The sequence below is a fragment of the Pimephales promelas genome, chromosome 2 (assembly GCF_988280905.1).
Source record: "Pimephales promelas chromosome 2, fPimPro1.hap1.1, whole genome shotgun sequence".
NCBI classification, from domain to species: Eukaryota; Metazoa; Chordata; class Actinopteri; order Cypriniformes; family Leuciscidae; genus Pimephales; species Pimephales promelas.
The window spans coordinates 36,686,012-36,706,186 of record NC_142770.1 but is presented as its reverse complement, the minus strand read 5'-3'; the positions used below and the strand labels follow the sequence as shown (position 1 = coordinate 36,706,186).

At 46.3% G+C, this 20,175-nt stretch overlaps 1 protein-coding gene and 1 pseudogene across 1 annotated transcript; one reads left to right on the top strand and one right to left on the bottom strand.

Moving 5' to 3' along the window:
* Positions 1–505: 505 nt before the first annotated feature.
* LOC148997294 (uncharacterized) lies at positions 506–2,707 on the bottom strand. The gene is made up of 4 exons (XM_089132524.1): positions 2,334–2,707; positions 2,105–2,171; positions 1,763–1,928; positions 506–821 (listed from the first exon to the last, which is right to left on the bottom strand). Exons 1-4 carry the CDS (start codon positions 2,697–2,699, stop codon positions 707–709), a joined length of 714 nt encoding a protein of 237 aa, XP_088988650.1. The 5' UTR covers positions 2,700–2,707; the 3' UTR covers positions 506–706.
* Positions 2,708–13,046: 10,339 nt separating this feature from the next.
* Positions 13,047–14,104, top strand: LOC148997293 (uncharacterized; annotated as a pseudogene).
* Positions 14,105–20,175: the final 6,071 nt, after the last annotated feature.

Below are 20,175 nucleotides of genomic sequence, written 5' to 3'. Positions count from 1 at the left end.
AATATGCTCACAGCAATTTACTGTAATTTTATATCTGTGATATTACAATGCATTGTTGTAAAAGTACAACTGTATACTGTAACTTCACAGCTTCAATGACAAAGCAAATACTGTGATATTACAGTACATTACTGGGGAATTATAATATATATATATATATATATATATATATATATATGAAGAGTTCAGATGCAAAAGCCTCTAAATGCCATTTGAAATTTTCTTCTTTAATAATGATTTTTTATCAAACTTGTATATTTAAGTTCAGTAATTTCACTTAAATAACAATTAATAGGTAATTATCATTGCCATTAAAGTGAAATCACTGAACTTAAATATACAAGCTTGATAAAAATGATCATTCTAGAAGAAAATTTCATATGGCACTTAGAGGCTTTTGCATCTGAACTCTTCATATACACATATACACACACACACACACACACAATGTAACCCCCCCCCCCCCCCCAACAACAAACAACTCTGAGGTTAAGTCAATGTTAGCCCAATGGCATATTTATTAACACATATGTTTCAATGTACAGCAAGAATTTAAGAAATTAATTTTTTTAGAATTTCAACTTTAAGATTGTTTTGATAAAAGCCATTTTAAAATGCAGAAAATGCAGAGACGTTGTGCAAACTTTTAACTTTAACTTTTAAGCTACTCAAAACGGAGCCTGACAAGTACCACTGCTAAAAAACACTATGACGCCCACTCAAAGTCAATTAGATTCCTCAATAGGGTGCTAATATGAGGGTTCATTGTGGTCCGCTTCTTGGTCTTCGATCCTCTTTCGGGATTGATGCCCAGGAAGCACCTGTTAATAAGCAAAGATAGTTTCAGTTTTAAACAGACTTACAGTATGTATTGCAAACAGCGTTTATCAGCATATGCTTTTTGCTGTGCTTTTTCCCCACATCAAACCCTAATGGATTTTTAGTCCAAATTTGTTAGATCTTGCTCTCATCATTATTTTTTTAGCCAAGGTGCCCCAGGTTAGGTTTGCCTGAGGCAAAGTGGTTGATTATCTACTATGAGAGGCCCTATCAACGTGTGCCGCCACTGAAATGCATCTTCACGTAATTGGCCAGTAGGTAAATTAAAATCAAACCCTGTTGAAATTATGATAAAACATCCTTTTCAATTAAGGGCCTGGGAGCAATTTGTTCTTCTTTAAAAAAAAAAAAAAGTCATTAACTTCATTCAATAAATTCGCGTTTCGCAATAGACTTTTCAAAATCATCATCACATAGCCTGCCCCAAAACAAAAATTGAAAATTGAATGCGAGATTAAGATGGTCTCATCAGGCTAGCCTCAGGTACCTTGTTTGTCAACATTTTAGACCTCAAGACAATCATTGAGTTGGAAGCCTGTTCTATAACCAGCGTGGAAATTATACCACGGCCACGCCCACCGTTGCCCTACACTTTGGCCTTCATGCCCCATAAGAAAAAAAAAAATAGAAATCACATCGATGATCTCACGCCTCAAAACAGCAGTGCAAGACGCACGTAACGTCAGAACACAGGTAAGCATTAGCATAGCAAACGAGCTAAGCCGGTTTGATACGATACGTAACGTAACTGATTAATGTGGTATGATTTAACTGAACGTAACACTTGGTATTACCGGTCTCTTAACCTGTTAAAAAGAAAAAGAAAAGGTCTAAGGCCAAATGGCCTTGCCCCTAAAATTACATAATTCCCACCCTCACTATAATGTGAATGACAAGATTAAATGTGATCTTTATAAAATACCTTTGAATGAACTCTAGCGTTGACGATCCAGCGGCAGGATACTCAAGGTTGAAGACATAATAGCTGCTGAATAAAGCAGCTACTCCATGTAAAAAGAAAGGGTGTGGGCCCATCACAATATGTCCCTCAATGGAAATAAGCCATCCAGAGGGCTTCAAAATGTCACCTCAAATGAACAGATACAATATTGTGTTATGAATACTTTGCGATCTGCTTAAGATACAAAGGGCTATACAAACATAATTCTTATTATAATAATAATTGTTAATATTTATTGTGGTCAAGTAGATTTTTAGAATGAAATCAAAATAAAATGTCAATACTATATCAAAGAAACATTACCTTGAATGATCAAGCAGGGGTTGCTGGGGAGATCTGCAGTATTGACGTCCACAGCAGTGGCACATGGCTGTGCATAGTTAACACACAATAGCATGTATTTAGGATCCAGGATTAATATTGTTCATTGGTCAGAGGTAGTAAATCATGCAAGGTAAATGTTGATTATGTAATCACTTATTTTGCATTTTAAATATTTGAAAAAACAAAACAAAACAAAAAATCAACTTACATCTACTTGAAGCATCAAACTCTCTTTCGGCTCTTTAAAGTACAACATTAGGAGCAGCAGGATGCAGACAGCCTTGTCGGAGTCTTGATCATAGCAGGCCAGAACATCACGAATCTTGGGGTTGTCCAGTGTTGCACAGTAATCCAGGATGGTCTGTCCTCGTCGCCTAATTGCCTCCTGTAACTTCTGAAGGACATCGACGTCCGTCAGGAGGCCAAAGTGTAAGAACAGGCATTTCTGAGAGAAGAGAAATGGCCATTCCTGTTTGATCTCAGACATCGCTGCAGCAGGCACTTTGTTAAGGTATTTCCGCAGGATAACGTATGTCTTTTCCATCATTGGTTCTGCTCTCTCTGCCCCACTCATTCCTTCCTCTGTGTATACAGACATACAAATTTATTGTTAGTACCCAAGCAACAATTTGGTCTTGTAGCCGCCCAACACACAGTGTTCAGATCTTGACCAATTACTAAAGTCTAAACAAAATTACCAAAAAAGAGAATAGATGGCATACCTGAATAGATTTTCAGCAGATCCCTCTTCATATTCTCCAACGTTGCCTCGGTCTCCCCCTCTGGACAATCTGCTGGGCCCCACCTGACACACCTAGGGAGTGGGCATCAGAGGGTAACAATACTATTGGGGACGGTTGTAACTCAGAAGTTGGAGCAAGTAGTCTCATGACTGAAGGGTCAGCAGTTGTATTCCCTGTTGTGACTGTCTAAATAAACCCATCCCACAGAAGTTATGTTACAGTGTAGTGTTGTAAACACTGGTGTATTTTATCAAACTAAATAATGGGATATTCCACCCCTCTAAAATAAAGTTCATTTTCCACCCCTCAAGTAAAACAATGGATTTTTACCTTTCTCCCGTTTGACCAGCAGTTCCCTGAGTCTGGTGATACCCCGTATAGCTCCAGCCTATCATAGATCATTGAGGGCGAGATGCTAATGGTCTAATTACGTCCTAATTAGGACGTAAAATGGAAAAGGAAACTACAGAACAATGTAAACTTTGTGATATCACTACACCTATAGTACATTCAAAGCGTTCCTTGATTTCATTTTCCGTTTACATTTTCCGTTCTAACCGAAGAAGAGACAACTTTTAAATAGGAAAAATTCCGTAAATCTTAGTCACTTTGAGAGCAAGATGCTAATGGTTTAATCCGATCCAATGATCTATGAAAGGCAGGAGCTATACGGGGTATCGCCAGACTCAGGGAACTGCTGGATGAATGGGAGAAAGGTAAAAATCCATTGTTTTACTCGAGGGGAGGGGGAAAATGAGTTTAATTCCCCAAATGGTGAAATATCCCTTTAAGGTCAAGGTATTTAGTGCACTACAACCATGCATGCCAGAGAGCCACTATGCACAATATCAGCGCCCTGGCTCAGCTAAATCCTAAATGGAACAAGGCCATAATAACAGGTAATTATCAAAATCACAACATGCTTGCTGTGAAAAGGGTCCACGTCAAAGTGTCAATGAAGTAGTCAAGAGAAAAGTATGTTTTGTCCTTTTTCAGGGTTTTTCATGGTCATATACAATGCTTTCGAACAAATATTGACAGACTTTACGTGTATTTTGTGACATACATATTGCCATTTACCCGTATTTGTCAACAGGACCTCTTGCCAGTCTGGCCTCTCCTGCCATTCCCGTGCGCGGTCTTCTTTCTCTGCGGTGTTGAGCAAGAGTATTATTCCTATTTTTGTACTCCACTCTCGTTTTTACTTGTTGCAGAAGAGAGTGACATCCATCTCCAGCAATATCACCATGCTTGCCAATGTCGCCAAATGATTTTGGATGGCTCCTGAAAATGTGGGTGGGATAATTAGAAAACATGTCACCATTGTGGCACTTACGAAAGAAGCGTACAGCTAATGTGAGGATTACTTAAAGGAAAGAACCATGCTTGAAAAAAACATCACAACATGTGAATTAGCATGGTTTTCTTGAATATACTAGCTCCGTTTAAACAAACCATGTTTACAAAGTCTTCAGTTTTGCACCCTTGTAACATCATAGGTGCAGGGAATGAATCAGTAAAAGTTACAAACAGTTAAAGCGGGTGGGGCTGGGGATTAACTGACAGCTAATATTGATAATAGTCCCATCCCTACCTGACAATGTTTCTCACAATATTGTGGCACATGGCTCTGGTTGGGTTGCGGTCGTGGTCCATCATTTGGTCCACGAGCACGACCACGAAGGCCTTTCTCTCATCTGGAAATGGTCTTTCTTCTTTTTCCACTTTAAGTCGAATGGCTGATGACATCTGGTCCCAGTTGAGACGAAAGTCAACATGCCATGGTACGCCAGGCTGTGAAGCGCTTGACGTGTTTGGGGCAGTGCTTGGAGGGCTGGGCAACAGCTGATTTGGAGGCTGGAATGTTGTGTTTGGAGAACAGGGAGTTGGGGAACTTGGAGCACTTTGATCAGGAGCAGAGACCAACACCATATTAAGAGTAACAAGTCCTTGACGGCACAAAAACAATTTATTAATTAAGATAGGGAAAGATGTAGGGCCATGGGTCAATAGACTGTGTACATAACTGTAGTCCTAATCGAGTACTTCCTGGAGGAAGCTCACACATTGGTTTCCTGTCAGCACTATTGGATGAAGCAGTTCATTCAAGACCCGCCCCCCTTAGTAACTGTCTCTATGTCCGACAAGCTACGCCGATTTCACACGCAACACCACGTTCTCAAGCAGTGAAAAATAAATCGCAGAGCAGAGAGGAGTCTCAAAGTCTCACCTTCAAATTTCATCTTTTTAAAAAGAAATTACAATAATTACCATTTTGTGGTTCTTTAATGTGTTGTGACAGAACACTGTAGAGCATCAGTTAATGCTGCTCGTGATCCGATCATCTCTTCCATTTATAGTTCATTTAGTTCATTTATAGCATCAAATAAACATTAATGAACAAAAGAATGAATGTTGTTTTAACCGCGCAAATGGTTCTGTACACTCAGCTTTTCAAGTTCAAATCCTATGTTATTCTATCTCTCCTGACTGCTTTGTCAGACAAAATGGTGGATGGCTTAGTATGATTGGTCAGATTACCTGTCAATCAAGCTCCACCCGAAGGGTCAATTCAGCCTATTCTCACGCCACACCCCCGATTTCTCACGTTGAAGTGTCACCCAGTCGGTCAAATGTCTGAAATCTACCAGTTGAGATGGTGATCGACTAGTTTTACCGCAAATTAGTTAAAATATCCTGTAATCTCGAGCGAGCGTGTATGCGAGACATGTTGAGCTCCTAATCACGCATGCGCACGACAGCAGTTACCTCGAGCAAAAGACCTAACCTTGCGTGTTAGCAAGGCCTAACCCTAACCCAAAAGACCTACCCCCCCCCCCAAATCGCCCTCATCCCCCTAAAGTCAAAAGTTGGCAGCTCTACTGATAATATATCACTTAAACCTCTTTATCTAAACCTTACATAACCGCGGGCCCGCGCGTCCTCCATGTCTGTAACGTTAGCTTCTTAACACTTTTCACTCGTGTTTGTTGTTCTAACCGAATCCTGGTCCAACGCACAAGGTGTGCACGGATCTACGCTTCGGATTCTGACCGGGAATAGTAACGTTAGACCACCCGATAATCTTTGAAACACTTATTTCAACGTGCGATTTGGGACGTAAGTTACTAATTCTGTTTTCGAATTTAATACTATTTAGTAGTATGTGAATTGGGACGCAGAAATTTATTAACTTAAACAGCTAACGGTTAGCCCTGCTAATCTATGATAACATTGACTAAGTACAGAAATGTGCACACATAAATAGTAATGTTTGTCCCATCACTGATTTTATAAACTCTACAAAAAACAGATTTGTCTAAACGGTGATAGACATGAAAATAGCAAAACTCGATCGTCATTACCCAGATAGCAAACTGACATTGAATCAACGTGGAAATATGACATTGAAACAACGTTGATCTGACATTGTTTTGCTCATCGAATTAACGTTGAACCAACGTCAGACGCGTCATTCTTTCAAAACTAACGGAAAATCAACTTGAAATCAACGCGTTGTTTCAACGTTATGAAAGCAAACCAATTTTCGATTTTCATTTAGCTTTGAAGAATGCCGCGTCTGACGTTGGTTCAACGTTAATTCGATGAGCAAAATCAACGTTGTTTCAATGTCATGAGAGATGTCGTTTCCACGTTGATTCAATGTCAGTTTGCTGTCTGGGTACTAACTATTAGTAAATGCTGTGAGAACTTTCAACAATTCCGGGCAGCTGCTATCAAAATGTGAACTGTGTCATGCGATAAACGTTTATTTGAAAGTAAATATCATCATATTAAAATAAAATGGGTGTAAGTGCTGCAAACATGCATACTGCTCACCTTCTCCGTTAAGCCTGAAATAGAAGAGGCGGCGGGAGACGACGGAGCCTGTAAAACAGTTCGGTTATCTCACGTGACTTCCCAGGGCAAAGGCTACAGTATTTCACTGCAATAATACTGTTTGATGCTGTGAAATACTTATTTTTTTTCACTGTGTTGCTGTGATATTACAGACCTTGCTGTGACATAACAGCAGGTTTTAAATTGCAATGTTTTATTGTAAAATAAGAGTTAAATGCTGTAAAATCCAAGGATATTGTAGTTTTTACAGGTATTCATTGGGATATTACAGGGAAATGTAATCACAAGTTACTGTGAAATAATACTGTTAATTATTGTGAAATTCTGGTAAGGATGTAACAGTTCTGTAAAATTAGCAAGGGGGACTTCTGGCAGATTTGAAATAGGTAGAGGGATCAGACAAGGGTGTCCAATCTCCCCATTTTTGTTTTTGTTAGCAACGCAAATAATGGCCCTTCACATTAAAAAGCTCTATTGCTCTATTTTTGAAGGATAGGAATGTAATTATTAAAGCAGTAAAATGCATAAAAGAGTTTTCAGATGTATCAGGGCTAGGAATGAATATGAATAAGTCTGTTCTGTTTCCTCTCAAAGAATGTAGTTTAACTAATTTATGTAATATTCCAATTGAAAATCAAGTAACATATCTGGGAGTGGTTATATGTAAAAATGAAAATTTGCGTAATGATTTAAACTTCAACCCAATTATTAACAAAACTAGTAAGAAGTTAAATGCATGGCTACAAAGGGATCTATCAATACTGGGGCGGGTACTTTTGTCAAAAGCTGAAGGAATCTCCAGATCAGTCTATGTTTCGTTATCATTGGATATCCCCTCTAAAGTTACCAAACAAGTAGATAAAATGCTTTTTGATTTTATTTGGAAAAACAAGCTACATTATTTGAGAAAAGAGATTTTATGCAATCCTAAAGATCACGGTGGATTAGAGGTGTTGAGTTATGATGCTTTCAACAATGTATTTAAAATAAATTGGCTTATTCAGTGTTTAAAAAATAAAGACTGTATTTGGAATTCCTTCCCTAATTATCTATTTAAGCAACTGGGCGACCTCTCATTTTTATTGAAGTGTAATTTTTCTATTGAAAAAATACCATTTAAGCTAGCAAGATTTCATAAACAAGCTCTCATGGCATGGACACTGGCCTACAAACATAACTTTTCACCTAGGAGATATTATATTTGGAACAACAAGGACATCCTTTACAAAAATAAATTTCTTTTTTTTGACTACTGGTTTGAAAATAATATTATATTGGTTAGTCAGCTTTTGAATAATGATGGAAATTTATTAACATATAGAGAATTTTTGAATAAATTTAAAATACCAGTTAGACCTAAAGACTTTGCAGTTGTAATGGATGCGATTCCCAGTAAAGTATTGATCCTTCTTAAAAATACACCTCAAGAAGATGATCTAAATTTTACAGACATCATGGGTAAAATATTTCTGGGTAATACAAATATTTTACAAAATAAAGTCTCAAATAACTATGTTAGGAATATACTTAATAATATTGTATACCCTCCAGCTCGCTTTTTCTGGTCATCTGTGTTTGGAGATGTAAATTGGCGTAATGCTTGGAGAACAATGGATAAATTCTACATTAATAACAAAGTAAAAGAAGTCTCTTTTAAAATAATGCATAGAATATATCCAGTAAAGCATGTACTGGAACGTTTTAAATTAGATATTGATTACTCTTGTAATTTCTGTAAAGGTGAAAAGGAAACAATTTTTCATTTATTTTTCCATTGTATACATACCAAAATATTTTGGATTGATGTGGAGCGTTTAATTTAGAAAAATTTGTCCATTGACTTACAGCTGAGTGGATTTAACATTATGATACACTTTAATGATCATGGGATTGAGAAAGATAAGGCATATTTTATACAATTGTTAATACTGATGGGGAAGTTTCACATTCATAAAATGAAATGGTCTGACTCCAAACCTAATTTTTCTTGCTTTAAAAATGATGTTAAGCTTTATTGTTCTCTTTTGTGTAACTGCACAAGTAAAAAGGCAATTAGAGCTTATAGCATTGTAAGCAGATATGATATATAATGTAGCACCCCTTTTCTGTTTGTAATACTGTATATTTTTTATCCTCTGGCACTGTTCTTTTTTTTTATTATTTATTTTATTTACTTTGTTTTTTTGTTTCACTTTGAAGGATTATGTCTAATTGTATTGTTCTGTTCATGGCATTAATAAAAAACAAAAAAAAACAACAAAACAATAGATGATGGAGACGTGAACTGTGCATCACTACGCTGCATGAACTTTATCTGAAAAAACTAGGCTATTTTAAAGTAGAATTCCATAAATTATATTCAATAAATATTATTAAAACTTTAGGTGTTCTCAAGTGGTCTTGAATCAAATAATGATGGCAGTTGTTAAGTATAGGTTATCCTGCTCATTACCAGCCTAGTAATTGCTGACAACATCTGGCCTTTATAATCAATCTGGAATGTAAACAAAACATTTCAAGGTAGTCCTACACATTTCAAAGAAAACTATTGTCACTCGTGACAATCGAGGGGGGGGGGGGGCGGAACTATTATTTTGTGCCTTCGTTCCCATGGGGAACATTTCCGGGGGGGGACCTAAGACTTCTCCGGTTCCTATTTGATGTACAGCAGGTGCGCATTGTGAGCGCGTCGATCGCTGATTGGCGCACACGTCATACCAGCACAGTTGAAAAGGTCTTTGGTTGGTGAGCGGGGGAAGGAAGGGAAGGAAAAAGAACGACGTGTCTGAGCTGGTCGAAGTCCTCGACGAGTGAAAGAGTGCAACAGAGAGAGAAGTGACATACATTGGGCTGGAGCAAGCGGTATGAGGAATGATTATGACTATGTGGGCTGGTGTATGGAATTAATGATTGCCTACAGTATTGCTGCAGGAGCACCTCATTGATGAAGATAGAAGAGACGCCGTACTGAAGCCTGATTTGTGAGTGAAATGATTTTGATCTCTTAAAGTTATTCACGTGTGTTTTGCCTGTGTGGATTGCAGTGTGCACGAAGGTGGAAGTGTAATGCTTAGGCTACGGTGGTCTGTACTGATTCATCTCCCTATGAACGTCAGGGAAGAGAAGAATTACTGAACCTGGTTTCTGCTATTATTCACCATTGAACATTGTAAGGATACAGCTTCAGCTAAGCCACTCCGCCAGTTATCTACCATTGAATGATCATCTCGATGGAGAATTAACACCAGTGATTGTACTCCTTATAACCACTCTGACCTTTTTCATTCTCTCTGCCTGAGCCCCACAGAGAAGCGGATACGCTGTGAACACGCCGCTGAGCAACCGAGCCCCATTCTTTCTGCCTGAGCTCCACAGAGAAGCAGTATCGCTGCAGTTACGTCGGTGAGCACTCTGACCTTTTTCATTCGCTCTGCCTGAGCCCCACAGAGAAGCGGATATGCTGTGAACACGCCGCTGAGCAACCGAGCCCCATTCTTTCTGCCTGAGCTCCACAGAGAAGCAGTATCGCTGCAGTTACGTCGGTGAGCACTCTGACCTTTTTCATTCTCTCTGCCTGAGCCCCACAGAGAAGCGGACCCGCTGTGAACACGCCGCTGAGAAACCGAGCTCCATTCTTTCTGCCTGAGCTCCACAGAGAAGCAGTATTGCTGCAGTTACATCGGTGAGCACTCTGACCTTTTTCATTCTCTCTGCCTGAGCCCCACAGAGAAGCGGATATGCTGTGAACACGCCGCTGAGCAACCGAGCCCCATTCTTTCTGCCTGAGCTCCACAGAGAAGCAGTATCGCTGCAGTTACGTCGGTGAGCACTCTGACCTTTTTCATTCTCTCTGCCTGAGCCCCACAGAGAAGCGGATATGCTGTGAACACGCCGCTGAGCAACCGAGCCCCATTCTTTCTGCCTGAGCCCCACAGAGAAGCAGTATTGCTGCAGTTACGTCGGTGAGCACTCTGACCTTTTTCATTCTCTCTGCCTGAGCCCCACAGAGAAGCGGACCCGCTGTGAACACGCCGCTGAGCAACCGAGCTCCATTCTTTCTGCCTGAGCTCCACAGAGAAGCAGTATTGCTGCAGTTACGTCGGTGAGCACTCTGACCTTTTTCATTCTCTCTGCCTGAGCCCCACAGAGAAGCAGACACGCTGTGAACACGCCGCTGAGCAACCGAGCCCCATTCTTTCTGCCTGAGCTCCACAGAGAAGCTGTATTGCTGCAGTTACGTCGGTGAGCACTCTGACCTTTTCATCCGCTCTGCCTGAGCCCCACAGAGAAGCGGACACGCTGTGAACACGCCGCTGAGCAACCGAGCCCCATTCTTTCTGCCTGAGCTCCACAGAGAAGCAGTATTGCTGCAGTTACGTTGGTGAGCACTCTGACCTTTTTCATTCTCTCTGCCTGAGCCCCACAGAGAAGCGGATACGCTGTGAACACGCCGCTGAGCAACCGAGCCCCATTCTTTCTGCCTGAGCCCCACAGAGAAGCAGTATTGCTGCAGTTACGTTGGTGAGCACTCTGACCCTTTTCATTCTCTCTGCCTGAGCCCCACAGAGAAGCGGACACGCTGTGAACACGCCGCTGAGCAACCGAGTCCCATTCTTTCTGCCGAGCCCCACAGAGAAGCGGACACGCTGTGAACACGCCGCTGAGCAACCGAGCCCCATTCTTTCTGCCTGAGCCCCACAGAGAAGCAGTATCGCTGCAGTTACGTCGGTGAGCACTCTGACTCTGTTCATTCTCTCTGTCTGAGCCCCACAGAGAAGCAGACACGCTGTGAACACGCCGCTGAGCAACCGAGCCCCATTCTTTCTGCCTGAGCTCCACAGAGAAGCTGTATTGCTGCAGTTACGTCGGTGAGCACTCTGACCTTTTTCATTCTCTCTGCCTGAGCCCCACAGAGAAGCGGATATGCTGTGAACACGCCGCTGAGCAACCCCTATTCTTTCTGCCTGAGCTCCACAGAGAAGCAGTATCGCTGCAGTTACGTCGGTGAGCACTCTGACCTTTTCATCCGCTCTGCCTGAGCCCCACAGAGAAGCGGACACGCTGTGAACACGCCGCTGAGCAACCGAGCCCCATTCTTTCTGCCTGAGCTCCACAGAGAAGCAGTATTGCTGCAGTTACGTTGGTGAGCACTCTGACCTTTTTCATTCTCTCTGCCTGAGCCCCACAGAGAAGCGGATACGCTGTGAACACGCCGCTGAGCAACCGAGCCCCATTCTTTCTGCCTGAGCCCCACAGAGAAGCAGTATTGCTGCAGTTACGTTGGTGAGCACTCTGACCCTTTTCATTCTCTCTGCCTGAGCCCCACAGAGAAGCGGACACGCTGTGAACACGCCGCTGAGCAACCGAGTCCCATTCTTTCTGCCGAGCCCCACAGAGAAGCGGACACGCTGTGAACACGCCGCTGAGCAACCGAGCCCCATTCTTTCTGCCTGAGCCCCACAGAGAAGCAGTATCGCTGCAGTTACGTCGGTGAGCACTCTGACTCTGTTCATTCTCTCTGTCTGAGCCCCACAGAGAAGCAGACACGCTGTGAACACGCCGCTGAGTAACCAAGCCCCATTCTTTCTGCCTGAGCCCCACAGAGAAGCAGTATTGCTGCAGTTACGTCGGTGAGCACTCTGACCTTTTCATTCTCTCTGCCTGAGCCCCACAGAGAAGCGGACCCACTGTGAACACGCCGCTGAGCAACCGAGCTCCATTCTTTCTGCCTGAGCCCCACAGAGAAGCAGTTGCACCGCTGAACAACCGAGCCTCATTCGTTCCGCCTGAGCCCCACAGAGAAGCAGTATCGCTGCAGTTACCTCGGTGAGCACTCTGACCCTGTTCATTCTCTCTGCCCGAGCCCCACAGAGAAGCAGTTTCGCTGCAGCTACGTCAGTGAGCACCCCGACTTCTTCATTCTTTCTGCCTGAGCCCCACGGAGAAGCAGACACGCTGTGTACACGCCGCTGAGTAACCGAGCCCCATTCTCTCTGCCTGAGCTTCACAGAGCAGTCACGTCGACGAAGATCTTCCTTGTGGGAATAGAGTACGGATTCCAGTGGTCTCCAATCCTGTCCAGGCCTACACGACGAAACCATCTGCTCAACATTCTTGAACTTTTAAAATAAATAAAACCTCCCTCTTAATCTGTTCATTGGTCTCTTTGTCCGTTCATTGGTGTCCTTGTGGTGTCGGCTCCTCGCGGTGGGGTGTAGGTCCGTCCGGGTGTGGGTCGGACCATCCCGGGGCGGTGACATAAGTGGCGTAGTCGGCAGGGTACACCCACCGGGAGTTGTAGCGGCCACAGGGTCACGATGGCGGATGAAGAGATGCCAGTGGGACGGACACAGGTCATGCCTGTATTCATGGGAGCTCCCTGGGCTCAGCGATATGGGGGACCGGGATCTGAGCTGGGTCTCCAGGAATGGAAAATGCAGATTACGTACCTGGCAGGTTTGCAAGGGCTGAGCGACCCGCAGAAGATTCAGTTTGTCCTTGGGTCCCTAGAAGGGGAAGCGAAACGAGAGGTTATGGCAGCACCCGAAGTTGTGCGAGCTACTGCCAAGGCCATCTTTGATTTTCTGACCGAGCTCTATGGAGATGTTACCCCGGTGGCTGTCCTTAGAGCCCAGTTTTTTAATTATCGTCAAGGACCCAGGCAAACTCTGCGGGCTTACTCTCTGAAACTGAGAGAACAATTCTCCCGGTTGAGGGGACGAACAGACCATGGACTGGGAGAAGGGGAGACTTTGCTGCGAGACCAGTTTGTCCTGGGGCTTCGCGATGGGCCGGTTCGACAGAGTATCCGGCTTCAACTACGTAGAGATCCCACACTGACCTTCGAGGCCCTTCGACAAGAAGCATTGGCTCTAGAGATAGATCAAGGTGAAACCACCGAACCACCTGTCTGCATGGCCGCCAGTAGTGCTTGTGCCCCTATTCCTTCTGAAACAACTGACTGGAAGCAGAAGTTGCGTGAGGAGCTTTTGTCGGAGGTTAAGGGCCAGATGGTGGAGTTATCGAAAAGTCTTGTGGAAGAACTACGTCGGGGGTGGCCGAGTGACATGCCCAGGGCCCGGGATCGATCGTACTCTGATGGGAACAGAGAGCAAGGACTTCGCCCTGTCCGCCCGCTGAACCTAGGTACCAGTGGGACGACCAGGGTAGACCTATCTGTAATAGTTGCGGGAAGCCGGGGCACATCAGTCGTCAGTGTGGCCTCCGTCGGGGCTCGCAAGGGGGTTTTTAGGTCTGCCGGCCACTGTGGGTCAAGTGGCCGGGACCCCTTTTAGAGACCCCCTTCCTGTGCCTATCCCTGGGGACGAGTGGGTTGGGCACTGCCCTGAGGTCGAAATCCAGGTCAATGGGGTGAAGATTAACTGTTTGGTCAACACTGGTTCCCAAGTTACTTTATTTACAGAGAGTCTTTCTAGAGAACTATTCAAAGACCACCGACTTCAAGGAGCCGAGGCTTCACGGCTTACATTACGAGGGGCAAATGGGCTGGACATCCCCTACACGGGCTACGTGGTCGTTGACTTCGACATTCGTGGCATTCCCGTGTATCAGAAAGGAGTAGTTATTGTCAAGGACCACTGCTTGGGCACTCGTCGGGCTCTGTTGGGCATGAATGTCATTGCAGACTGCTGGGAGGAGTTGTTTAGGAACGGTCCGGCTCGGAGGCCGTCGAGGGAGGATAATTCCCAGTGGGAAAACATCTTGAAGGACTGCCATCGAATTCATGCTGCTGGAGACAGGGAAGACCGGGAGAGTGTGGGCCGGGTGGTTTGCCGTTATGCCTTGTCTGTACCAGCTGGAAGTGAGGCTGTGGTGTGGGCCAGGGTGCCTGCTAGTTCCTATGGACCGGAAGACTTGGTCCTGGTGGAACCCCATTGGGATTGCCAGGCCATTGACGTAGCCAGAGGGCTGGCCGTGGTTCATCATGGTCGGGTGATCGTGCGGGTGCGCAACACTAACCCCTACCCGATTATGCTCCGGCGTCATCAATTCTTGGCCCGGATCACCTCGGTGAGTCCTCAGCAAGTAAGAGAGGACAGCGACGTCTGCTTTGTTCAAGTGAGTGCGGCAGTGGTAGAGGTAACCATCCGATCGGACGACGTAAAAGCTGACCTCTCGGAGAATGGAGTTCCGGAACATCTGGTTGGAGACTCCTTGAGAGGAGAGGGGCTAGAGGAAGAGCAACAATATCAGTTACGAGAATTCTTGTCTAAATGGCAACATGTGTTCTCCACCCATGACGAGGATTATGGCTGCACGGGGGTGGTCAAACATCAGATCCCCACTGGTAACGCGGCCCCAAGCCGGGAACGGTATCGACCAGTGCCTCCCACCCTCTATTCAGAGATCCGGACCCTGTTGAAAGGAATGTTAGATAAAGGGATTATCCGTGAAAGTAGTAGCCCCTGGGCCGCCCCTGTCGTCCTAGTGCAGAAGAAGACAGGAGCTTGGAGGTTTTGTGTCGATTACCGGAAGCTGAACAGCGTAACAAAGAAGGATGCATTCCCACTCCCACGAATTGAGGACTCTCTCACCAGTCTCACTCAGGCGGCATGGTACTCTACGTTGGATTTGGCCAGTGGGTACTGGCAAGTACAGGTCGAGGGACGGGACCAGGAGAAGACTGCCTTCACGACTCCATTTGGGCTCTTCGAATGGGACCGTATGCCCTTCGGCCTGTGCAATGCCCCCGCGACCTTCCAGCGGCTAATGCAACGCTGCTTGGGGGGGAAATTGGTCGATAACACCCTGGTTTACCTTGATGACGTAATTGTATTCTCACCAGATTTTGCTTCTCATTTACTCCATCTGGAACAGGTCTTCCAAGCAATGGAGAGATATGGGTTGAAGCTCCGCCCTGATAAATGCCAGTTGTTTCGAAAGGAGGTTAAGTTTCTGGGGCACTGTGTTAGTACAGCTGGGGTTGCTCCGGATCCAGAGAAAGTCTTGGCCGTCCAGAAATGGGAGGCACCCCAGACTGTCTGTCAAGTAAGATCTTTTTTGGGCTTTGTGGGATATTATAGGCGGTTCATTAAAGGATTCTCTGCAATCGCCAAGCCGTTAAATCAGCTCCTTTCGGGCACGGGACGCTTCCATGGTCGGGGCTCCCCCTCCGTTGACTGGCGGCCGGAGTGTGAGGAAGCTTTTCAAACTCTGAAGCAAGAATTGTTGCAAGCCCCAATCCTGGCATACGCTGATTTCTCACTACCCTTTATATTATATACCGATGCGAGTCATGCAGGGCTGGGAGCCGTGTTGGCCCAGCGGCAACAAGGGGTCGAGAGGGTAATCGCCTATGCAAGTCGGAGCCTGCACCCCGCAGAGCAGAACGCGTCAAATTATAGTTCTTTTAAGATCGAACTCCTGGCAATGAAATGGGCCATGGCAGAAAAATTCAAGGATTATTTGTGGGGGGCAAAAGTGACTGTAATCACAGACAATAATCCTTTGGTGCATTTACAAGGGGCTAAGTTAGGAGCAGTGGAGCAGCGTTGGGTGGCGGCAATGGCTAACTACGAGTACCAAATTCAGTACCGACCCGGCAGGGAACATACTAATGCAGATGTGTTGTCCAGGCTACCAGCCAGGGGAGAGAACTGTCCAATGCCGCCAGTATCATCCGACGTGGAGGAAGGTTTGTTGGTGGGAGTGGTGGAAGCCCCTGGATCCCGCTTGGGAGAGGTTCCCCCGAGTTGGGGATGGGACCCTAATCGGTGGAAGACGTTGCAGGGGAAAGATGAGAGCTTGAAGAAGATCAGCTCCTACCTGAAGAGTGGAGTTGGACCTGGGGTAAGGGAGCGACAAACACAGACCTCTGTGGTAAAGCGACTTTTGGGGCAGTGGAAGCGACTTGGACTGCGAGAGGGGGTGCTCTGCCCCTCAGTTCAGGATCGGGCAACCCGGGAGATAATACAACAAGTGATAGTACCAGAAGAGCAGGTCGTGCCTCTGTTGACCGCGTACCATACCCATATGGGACATCAGGGCCAGGAGAGGACATTGTCTTTACTTCGGAGGTACTTCTACTGGGGCGGGATGGAGACGACTGTTGGGACATTCATTCAGAGTTGCCCCCGATGTGTGTTGTTTAAGTCTCGGAAAGGAGAAGAAGGCCCCGTTGGTCCCCATGCGTCCTAGGGCGCCTTTGCATATTGTTGGCATGGACTACCTGACGCTGGGCCGTCCGACAGACCGGTTTCAGAATATTCTGGTTGTGACCGATCTGTTCACTAAGTTTGCTTGGGCTACGCCAACTTTAGATCAGACTGCTGCCACTACTGCGAGTGCATTGTGGAGGATGGTAATTCAGCCGTTTGGGTGTCCGGAGATTCTCCACTCCGATCAAGGTCCTAACTTTGAGTCTAGAGTTATTCAAGAACTGAGCCAGCTGTACGGATGTCGGAAAACACGCACCACCTCATACCATCCCCAAGGTAACGGAGGATGCGAGCGCTTTAACCAGACCTTATTGAGCTTGCTGGGGACCTTAGAAACTGACCACCAGGTTCAGTGGACCGAATGCCTTCCTGCCTTATTGCAAGCCTATAATAACAGTGTGCACAGCATTACCGGGTATGCCCCGGCTTTCCTGATGTTCGGCCGACATATGCGCCTACCTGTGGATTTACTCCTGGGAACGGAACCTACTGAGGGAGCTCAAAGTACTACCGAGTGGGTGGGCCGACATCATCAACAACTTTACCATGCTTACCGCCGAGTTACAGAGCACCTAAACACAGCAGCCGCAAAGAATAAGCGGTTGTATGATCGGACCGCTCGAGACGCTCCATTGTTACCTGGAGAACGGGTGTTGGTAAGAGACAATCGACGTCAAGGAAAAGGTAAGCTTAGTGATCGGTGGGAGAGTACGCCATATGTGGTGGAACGTCAACAGGGACCAGACATGCCTGTGTACACTGTGCGGCCGGAAGGGAGGCTTGGCCCAGAGCGGGTGCTCCACCGAAACCTACTTCGGCCCTGCCCTAATTTCCCTGAGGGGAGAGAAGAAACAGCCGTTGTCCCTCCGTGTTCTGAGGCACCATGGGTTGGATGGGCTGTGGCCCCTCGACATCCCGAAGTGGGAGTTGGGAGAGTGGCCCCTGTATCTCCACCCCGACGCTCCCAGCGAGATACCCGAGGGCAACCGCCGGAACGGTATGGCGCCTGGGTTGAAGATGCCCGGTTCTAGGGACTAGAACCAATTGGTGGGGGAGAGTGTCACTCGTGACAATCGAGGGGGGGGGCGGAACTATTATTTTGTGCCTTCGTTCCCATGGGGAACATTTCCGGGGGGGACCTAAGACTTCTCCGGTTCCTTTTTGATGTACAGCAGGTGCGCATTGTGAGCGCGTCGATCGCTGATTGGCGCACACGTCATACCAGCACAGTTGAAAAGGTATTTGGTTGGTGAGCGGGGGAAGGAAGGGGCAGAAAAAGAACGACGTGTCTGAGCTGGTCGAAGTCCTCGACGAGTGAAAGAGTGCAACAGAGAGAGAAGTGACATACATTGGGCTGGAGCAAGCGGTATGAGGAATGATTATGACTATGTGGGCTGGTGTATGGAATTAATGATTGCCTACAGTATTGCTGCAGGAGCACCTCATTGATGAAGATAGAAGAGACGCCGTACTGAAGCCTGATTTGTGAGTGAAATGATTTTGATCTCTTAAAGTTATTCACGTGTGTTTTGCCTGTGTGGATTGCAGTGTGCACGAAGGTGGAAGTGTAATGCTTAGGCTACGGTGGTCTGTACTGATTCATCTCCCTATGAACGTCAGGGAAGAGAAGTGTTACTGAACCTGGTTTCTGCTATTATTCACCATTGAACATTGTAAGGATACAGCTTCAGCTAAGCCACTCCGCCAGTTATCTACCATTGAATGATCATCTCGATGGAGAATTAACACCAGTGATTGTACTCCTTATAACCACTCTGACCTTTTTCATTCTCTCTGCCTGACCCCACAGAGAAGCGGATACGCTGTGAACACGCCGCTGAGCAACCGAGCCCCATTCTTTCTGCCTGAGCTCCACAGAGAAGCAGTATCGCTGCAGTTACGTTGGTGAGCACTCTGACCTTTTCATTCGCTCTGCCTGAACCCCACAGAGAAGCGGACACGCTGTGAACACGCCGCTGAGCAACCGAGCCCCATTCTTTCTGCCTGAGCCCCACAGAGAAGCAGTATCGCTGCAGTTACGTCGGTGAGCACTCTGACCTTTTCATCCGCTCTGCCTGAGCCCCACAGAGAAGCGGATACGCTGTGAACACGCCGCTGAGCAATCGAGCCCCATTCTTTCTGCCTGAGCCCCACAGAGAAGCAGTATTGCTGCAGTTACGTCGGTGAGCACTCTGACCTTTTCATTCGCTCTGCCTGAGCCCCACAGAGAAGCGGACACGCTGTGAACACGCCGCTGAGCAACCGAGTCCCATTCTTTCTGCCTGAGCCCCACAGAGAAGCAGTATCGCTGCAGTTACGTTGGTGAGCACTCTGACCTTTTTCATTCTCTCTGCCTGAGCCCCACAGAGAAGCGGACACGCTGTGAACACGCCGCTGAGCAACCGAGCTCCATTCTTTCTGCCTGAGCCCCTCAGAGAAGCAGTATCGCTGCAGTTACGTCGGTGAGCACTCTGACTCTGTTCATTCTCTCTGTCTGAGCCCCACAGAGAAGCAGACACGCTGTGAACACGCCGCTGAGCAACCGAGCCCCATTCTTTCTGCCTGAGCTCCACAGAGAAGCAGTATCGCTGCAGTTACGTCGGTGAGCACTCTGACCTTTTCATTCGCTCTGCCTGAGCCCCACAGAGAAGCGGACACGCTGTGAACACGCCGCTGAGCAACCGAGCCCCATTCTTTCTGCCTGAGCCCCACAGAGAAGCAGTATTGCTGCAGTTACGTCGGTGAGCACTCTGACCTTTTCATTCTCTCTGCCTGAGCCCCACAGAGAAGCGGACACGCTGTGAACACGCCGCTGAGCAACCGAGCCCCATTCTTTCTGCCTGAGCTCCACAGAGAAGCAGTATCGCTGCAGTTACGTCGGTGAGCACTCTGACCTTTTCATTCGCTCTGCCTGAGCCCCACAGAGAAGCGGACACGCTGTGAACACGCCGCTGAGCAACCGAGCCCCATTCTTTCTGCCTGAGCCCCACAGAGAAGCAGTATCGCTGCAGTTACGTCGGTGAGCACTCTGACTCTGTTCATTCTCTCTGCCTGAGCCCCACAGAGAAGCAGACACGCTGTGAACACGCCGCTGAGCAACCGAGCCCCATTCTTTCTGCCTGAGCCCCACAGAGAAGCAGTATTGCTGCAGTTACGTCGGTGAGCACTCTGACCTTTTCATTCTCTCTGCCTGAGCCCCACAGAGAAGTGGACCCGCTGTGAACACGCCGCTGAGCAACCGAGCTCCATTCTTTCTGCCTGGGCCCTA